This window comes from Emydura macquarii, unplaced genomic scaffold (genome assembly GCF_026122565.2).
Source record: "Emydura macquarii macquarii isolate MOO-44397 ecotype Brisbane River unplaced genomic scaffold, CSIRO-AGI_Emac_v2 contig_1763, whole genome shotgun sequence".
Classification (NCBI taxonomy): domain Eukaryota; kingdom Metazoa; phylum Chordata; order Testudines; family Chelidae; genus Emydura; species Emydura macquarii.
In genome coordinates, this window is record NW_027131900.1 from 17,204 (window position 1) to 24,769 (window position 7,566).

Here is a 7,566-nt window from a genome sequence, read left to right on the forward strand (position 1 = left end):
GTGTGCAGGTGGCGGAGAGCCCCCTTGGTGTGACGGATGTTGGTCCTGGCAGAAGTCACCAAGATTGGAGATCTCCTGAACTACGACCGGGGGGACTGAGGGGACCCCCAGGCACTGGCTTGGAGTATGGGGCTCCCCACCCTTCGAACCCCCCAGCGCGTACTCCAGGAGGTGAGGGCAGCCTTGCCCCCTGCAGCTCAGGCTTATCTCGAGCGGTTCTTGGGAGAGGGTCCCCCCTCCCTTCCCTCAGTCCTGGCCCTCCAGTGCTTTCCATCAGGACCTGGCCCCACGAGCCCCCCCGGCCTCCCTCTCCCCACACTCCGAGCCGGCTGCAAGACCTGCAGCTGGTCCTCTTTCACACTGCACTGATGGACCATCTCTACACGCTCATGCTGCACACCCATCACTTCCTCGCCCCGTGCCTGTGGAGGGTGAGGACTCCCGGTTTGCCAGTCTGTATTCCACCCTGACCCCACAGCCCGCCGGGGACATCATCTGGCGGCTCCTTCATGGAGCCATAGGTATGGGCATGTACAGCATGAGGGAGACCCTGTTGTGGCATGAGGGAGACCCTGGATCACATCTACCTGGAGTGCGTCAGGTTGCAACCCCTGTTCCGGCTCCTCCAGAACCTCCTGCAGAGGTTCTGGCTGCACTTCTCCCCGCACCTGTCCATTTATGCACACCCCGTCTGTGGTCCCATGAAGTCGCGGGACCTCCTCGTCAACCTCCTCCTGGCCCTGGCCATATTGGCTATCTACAAGACCAGGGAGAGGAGGTTGGCGGGGGGGAGTGGGCGCTCTGTGACTGTGAGGCTTACTTCCGTTCCCTTGTGCTCTTACGCATCGGGGCAGAGTTCCACTGGGTGGCGTCCACTGGCTTTCTTGATGCCTTCCGGGAGCAGTGGGCACTCGCTGGGGCTCTCTGCTTGGTGTCCCCTTCTGGTTCTCTTCATTTGTCCCTATGATCCTCATGCCCCTTCCTGGCTTTTTTCATTCGTTGTCCCCTGTACTCAATTGTATCCTGGGCTCAGTGGTTCCTCCTCTTAGGCTCCCTGATTTACAAACAGAAGCACTCTCCTACTGCCCTCTGCCCTCGCTATATCACAGGCTGTGCTGGCTCCATCTCTGGGAGCACGTCAGGACTTGGTCAGCAGCAGGGACGCTGTGCACCTGTGAGAAGTGTAAGACTCCAACACTTTTGAAACAATTTGTCAATGGCCCCCATGGAGTTAAGCGTCCATGTCTCATTTCAAAGAGATTTTGGTGCCTAACTCTCTTAGACGCCTCTGAGAATCTCAGCCTGGAGAGCCACTGGGCTTTTCTCACCATAGACTCTTTTGGAGGCCTACCTTGGCCTGTTGTAAGCACTAATGTAGCAATCAATCACTGGTAACATTTGGTTCCCAGTGGTTGCAGTCTGGAACAGCACACACCGAGCAGTAGGTAGGAAGAGAGGAAAGATGTGATTATCCTGTGTAGGGCCACTAATAGGCCAAGGAATGGGACAGGTCCAGCACTGCGGCCCAGTGGATAGCCACCAAATTGGAAGGGCTAGAAAGGAGATGTTATGTTGCCAAATGGCCAAAAGAGGGAATTGAAAAGGCGGGTGAAGCTGCCTAATGGTGTGTAACTTTTGAGCACAGAGCACTGGGGAGCAGAGGACAAATATACCATGGAATGAATTCTGTGTACAGTAGCAGACCTTACGGAGTGAGAAGTGGACTGTTCTACGTGTGTCACAGGAGCCTAGATTGGGAAAGAGGCAGCGATAGCAAAAAAAAATCCACTAGAGGAGAGCAGAGCAACAGGCTCTTGGGCTGGGAAATTGATACTAGACGGCAGCAAGATGAAGGAAATTGGGGAGGAAGGGGCAGAAATACTGACCAGTGACCAAAAGATTTCAGTAGCCAATGCAGTCATGGGAAAGCTAAACTGTAAAATGGCCAGGGGTGGAAGCAAATTGAAAGGATGAGCTACGGGCAGCTATTTATTAGAAAAGCCCATTAGGTGGCAGCCTCTATTGAATATTAATCGAAGGATGGTGCAATTGTATTATAACAGGCCATCAGCTTGGACAGGCATCACTCAAAAATTTGAGCTGCTGTTTCATCATGATCTCAAATACTTTTCACATCAGATCATTAGACAAAAAAAAGAGAGACATTTACACAAGTCCCATTGCACACATCCCACCGGGCGTTGTTAGCCACAAAGCTTCGGAGACATGAAATTAACCAAGAGGGAGAAAGGTTGAAGTGGAACCATATTAAAAAGCAGGAGGACTGAACACTAATCCAGAGGCAGCATTTACACAAATCGAAGGGCAGCCCCTTTTCCAAAGGTGGATCAATGCCCCTGCTCATCTCTTCAGGTAACTGCAGGTCTCTGCACAGAGAAAATCCAGCTTCTTCAGGAGGAGGAGACACGAGAACATCAGCTGTGGCATCTAACCCAGAGAAGTAGGAGCTCATCACTTCAGGCTGGGGCTGCCCTGGGGTGACAGGTGAGCACCGACTCCCCGACAGCGTTTCTCTCCCATCTTCCAGACAGGGGCATGAATGTGCTTTGGGAGGAGGAGAGGGACGAGGCAGTTGAGGTAATATCTATTATTGGACCAAATTCTGTGGGTCTCCAAGAGAAGCTTTTGAGCTCCTCCGAGCTCTTCTTCAAGTGAATGTTAACGCTTTTAACCACACCTTTCCCCAGCAGCACCAGTCGGCCTCCCTAACACCATTTAACAGAGATGCAGATTGACATACTGCTCATGACAGGTTCTCAGTTGGGAATCTGCCCCCTGACACAAAAAGGAGCTACCTTGATTTATACCAGCTGAGGGTCTGGTTCAGGGTGTCCCAATCGGGTGGCAAGTGGAGATGGAGTCTTACTAGCCCAGATCACACACGCCACCTTCATTCTAGACTCTGCGTTCAGGGACAGCATCTTTTACTACCCAGTGTCTTCTTCCTATATTATCATCCCACAGTCGTTATGGAGTGGGGAGTGACAGCCTGGTTCTGCCCCTACCCCAGATCCACATTCCAAAGAGCTGTATTTTATTACTGCTACAAAGTGAATGTCAGGAAACAGAAAAGGTTCTGCCAGTCCCTCAGCACATCACCATCACCCCCCCATGAACTAAGGAAGAATTTACTCCACTTCATAATTTATGTAACAAATGCATCTCATGCATGGGGTGAAAATTGTTCCTTTTCCTACTGGTCACTGAAATGATGACCATACCAGGGTATATAGTTAGATTGTTTTTCATTTCAGAGTTACCAACACCAGAGTTACGAACTGCCCAGTTAGCCTCACACCTCATTTGGACCCAGCAGCATGCAATCAGGCAGCAGCTGAGAGAGAGAGAGAAAAAGCAAATACAGCAGAGTACTGTGTTAATCATAAACTTAAAATAGATAGATTGGACAAGGTAAGGAACCTTTCTGTGCTTTTTTCATTTTAATTCAGATGGTGAAAAAGCTGCATTTTTCTTTTGCATAGTCAAGTTTCAAAGCTATCTTAAGTCAAAGTTCAGTTGTAAACTTTTGAAAGAGCAACAGAAGGTTTTGTTCAGAGTTAGGAATATTTCAGAGTTACAAACAACCTCCATTCCCGTGGTGTTCGTAACCGAGGTTCTACTGTAATTCTCACAGAAGATCAGTGCCTAAGGACACTAGACTGCATTGGAAATCTCACTGCAAGATTTCCGTCGATGTATTTATTGATTTCAACTCCTGAGGCATGGCATGATTCTGGCCACTGCCAGAAGCAAAATACAGCATTTAACATCATTGTTAAGCTCCTAAGTCACCAGATGGGATATGACAGCAGATAAAGAAATGCTCTGATCTGCCTTTTTAATACTCAGCTGCCAGAGCAATGGACTGTTGTTTCTGTAGTTATTGATCTGACTTGGCAGACAATGGTCTGCATAGTTACAAATAATCTGTTCTCGAGTTGAACCTCCTAGCAACTTGCTCTTATGTCAACACTCAGTCTGGGGTAGGGAGAGGAAGGGGAGTTTACCAATATCTTTGGAAATAATTCAAAAGATTTAAATTTTAACTCTATGTTCTTCTGATTCAATTGCACAGTTTGTTTTATTGATCTCAGACTCAGCCCATGGCAGACACAGATTGGAGAAATCAAACGACCGTTATAGAATTCATCCTCCTTGGATTTGGGAAAGTCCATGGCATACAAATTCTTCTCTTCCTGCTGTTCCTAGTGATCTACATCGCAACCGTGGCCACAAACACCCTCATCGTAGTGCTTGTTGTGACTGATCAGCACCTTCACACCCCCATGTACTTCCTCCTGGGGAACCTCTCTAGCTTGGAAACCTGTTATGCCTCCACCATCCTGCCCCGGATGCTGGCCAGTCTCCTGACTGGGGACAGAACCATCTCAGTCAGTGGCTGCCTCACACAACTGTACTTCTTTGGTTTTCTGGCAGCTACCGAATGCTATCTCCTAGCAGCGATGTCTTACGATCGGTATTTAGCGATATGTAAACCCCTGCACTATTCAACTCTTATGAGTACCAGGTTTTGTCTCCAGTTGGCTGCTGGGTCCTGGGTAAATGGTTGTCTGGCTATTGCCATCTTTGTCTTCTTCATATCACAGTTAATATTCTGTGGCCCGAATGAAATCGACCATTTCTACTGTGACCCCATCCCACTGTTGGAACTCCCCTGCAGTGACACACACCTGGTCATATTGCTGGATTTCATCATAGCCTCTGTATTCACCCTGCCTCCATTCCTGCTAACCCTGACATCCTACGTGTGTATCATCACCACCATCCTTAGAATCCCTTCCACCACCGGGAGGCAAAAAGCCTTTTCCACCTGCTCCTCTCACCTCATCGTCGTGACAGTTTTCTATGGAGCCTTAATGATTTTCCACCTGCTACCGAAACATGACTCATGGCGAGAGCTGAACAAAGTGTTGTCTCTTTGCTTTACGGTCCTGACTCCCCTGCTAAACCCCCTCATCTACAGCCTGAGAAACAGGGAGGTCAAGAAAGCCTTCAGCAAAGCCATCCGTAAATGTGGCTTTCACAAAACCATTCAGTGACTCTGAGATAATAACTTAACGTGAGGTTTTCAAAGCTGCCTGGTGATTGAAGTGCTGAGGACAGAGCACTGAAGGGAAAAGGACCTCTACGCCAGCGGGTCTCAACCTTTCCAGACTATTGTGCCCCTTCCAGGAGGCTGACTTTTCTTGCATTCTCCCAAGTTTCATCTCAATTACAACTACTTGCTTACAAATTCAGACATACATTTCTCTATTTTTAACAGTCCATTCCTACTGAATAATTGCTCACTTTCTCCATGTTACCATAGAGTTATAGAATAAATCAACTGGAATATAAATATTGTACTTACATTTCAGTGTACCTGAAATCCAAGCCCTCCTTAAGGTAAAACCTGAGCCCCGCCACCTGGGTTTGAAGCATGTAATTTAGATTTGCAGGGCCCCTGTGGTGTAGGGTCCCAGACAATTGCCCTGCTTGCCATCCCCTAATGATGGCCCTGCACTTGTGACCCCACAAATAACGTGTCTCATGATGGTTGAGAAACACTGAACTAAGCAAATATCTAGATGAGTTGATGTACCCTCTGGAAGACCTCTGCGTACCCCCAGAGACACACATACCCCTGGTTGAGAACCACTGTGCTATGCTATGAAACAACCTGCAGAGAGTAGCAGGTGTTAAGGAGTGAGAAATGGGCTCTTATACTAAATAATGACCACTCGGTGACATAAGAGCTGAGATTGGGAAAAAGAAATCCACTAGAGGAGAGCAGAGCAGCAGGTTTTCATGCTGGGAAATCGACACTAGATGTAATCAGAGTAGAGACAAGGGGGGGGGGGGGGGGGGGGGGGGGGGGGAGAGTCAGAAATACTGACTAGGGGCCAATAGATTTCTGTAGCCAATACAATAATGGGAAAGCTAGATTGTAAAATGGCCACTAAGTGACAGTGCACTGAAAGGCTGAAATATGGGCAGCTATTTTCAGAAATGACCACGAGGTGGCAACATCCATTGAATACTAATGGGGGGGGGGGGGAAGTACATTATAACACCCGATCCCTTTGGACAGGCAACTCCCACAAGTGTCAGCTGTAGTTTAATCATGATCTCAAATATTTTCCACATGGGATAGTTAGGCTTAAAAAAAAAGGATGCAATTACGCAGGTCACCTTGGGCAAGTCCCACTGGGCGCTGTTTGCTACAACGTTTTAGAGAGACAAAATGAACCAAGTGGGAGAAAGGCTGGAGTGGGACCACACTGAAAAGTGAGAAGACCCAATACAAATCTGAGGGCGCAATCACACTTGGTAAATCAAAGCAAAGCCCCTCTTCCAAAGGCAGATCAATGCACCTTGCCAACTTGGCGACTGCGTAGCTAAATTGGACTATTTTTTAATTTACTTGGTGACAAAAGCATCAAAGCGACCAGCGACAAACCTAACGACTTTCACAGCTGTTCCTAGCTACACTCTGAGGAAGAAGCAGCTAAAATTCATAATCATAAAATCAGTCTATTTGTTAAGCACCCAATTTAAAAAAAACAGTGCACTCTATGCTTCCCTGAGCTGGACTCCCCGGCTTTCCCCTTCAGGGCTGGCGAGGGAGAAAGAGAGGGGAGATGTGTCAGCATGGGGCTAAAGTTGCTGCCACCCGTCCCTCGTTAGGCTCATTGCAATGTCTGGTCATCTTCCTCTTCCTCCTCCCTCCACCTCCTCTCCGGAGCCCAGACACAGAGGGGAGTGGGAGGAGGGGAAAGCGCTCCCCGCCTCCAACTTAGCTGCACAGAATGGCTCATGCCCCTGGAAGGTGGGGGGGATAGTTGACCCAGGGATGTGGAAAGAAACCCCGCTAGCCACCAAGGTTCCTATTCCCGCAGCCAGGGAGGTGATGGGATAGGGGCCACCCGCTGCACCCAGAGTTACACAGTCCTGCCTTAAACCCTAATCCCGGCCCAGCTGCTGCCCAAAGGTGGGATCCCCACGTATTACAGCAGGAGAAGCTTTCCTGTATTACGTTCTCCAGCTCTCTCTTTTTGCCCTTTTTCTAGCCCTTTGTGAAACTACCTGACTTTATATTTCATTCAGTTCACTATCTAAGGCATGTCAGACAAAAAAACTCCTTATTCCTTTCCCTGGCTACCATTTCACAGGCTTTATCCCACCATGGTTCGCTTTTCCTGTCTTTCGGCAGCATTGGTATCCTAGAGTAGCTAGGCTGGCTGTCTTTAGGGTTCCCTTATTAATATAACTGTACAAGGTCTCAATATTGCCATTCAGACATTGCTCAGTCACTAATTCCACACTTCTGGTTCCAAAGATTTCTCCTGTTCGCTTTTATTTATTTATTTTAAGATTCCAACTGGTGCTATTATCCTCATCTTCAGTATTTCCTTCTCCCCGATCTGTAGTTAATCTCAGGAAGTGGTCACTACCCATTCCCTCCCCTTGTCAATTTCCCAGCTGCATTTGCTCCCTATGATGCAAGAAGCTAGTCCCAGATCCAGACATGAGATGCTTCCATCA

At 48.3% G+C, this 7,566-nt stretch overlaps 1 protein-coding gene across 1 annotated transcript; it reads left to right on the top strand.

Annotated features, from left to right (window-relative positions):
- Positions 1–4,071: 4,071 nt before the first annotated feature.
- On the top strand, positions 4,072–5,081 carry LOC137158585 (olfactory receptor 6N1-like). Its single transcript, XM_067556389.1, is given in 2 exon segments — positions 4,072–4,093; positions 4,096–5,081. Coding segments are annotated over 2 exon segments (1,008 nt in total).
- The last annotated feature ends 2,485 nt before the right edge of the window (positions 5,082–7,566 follow it).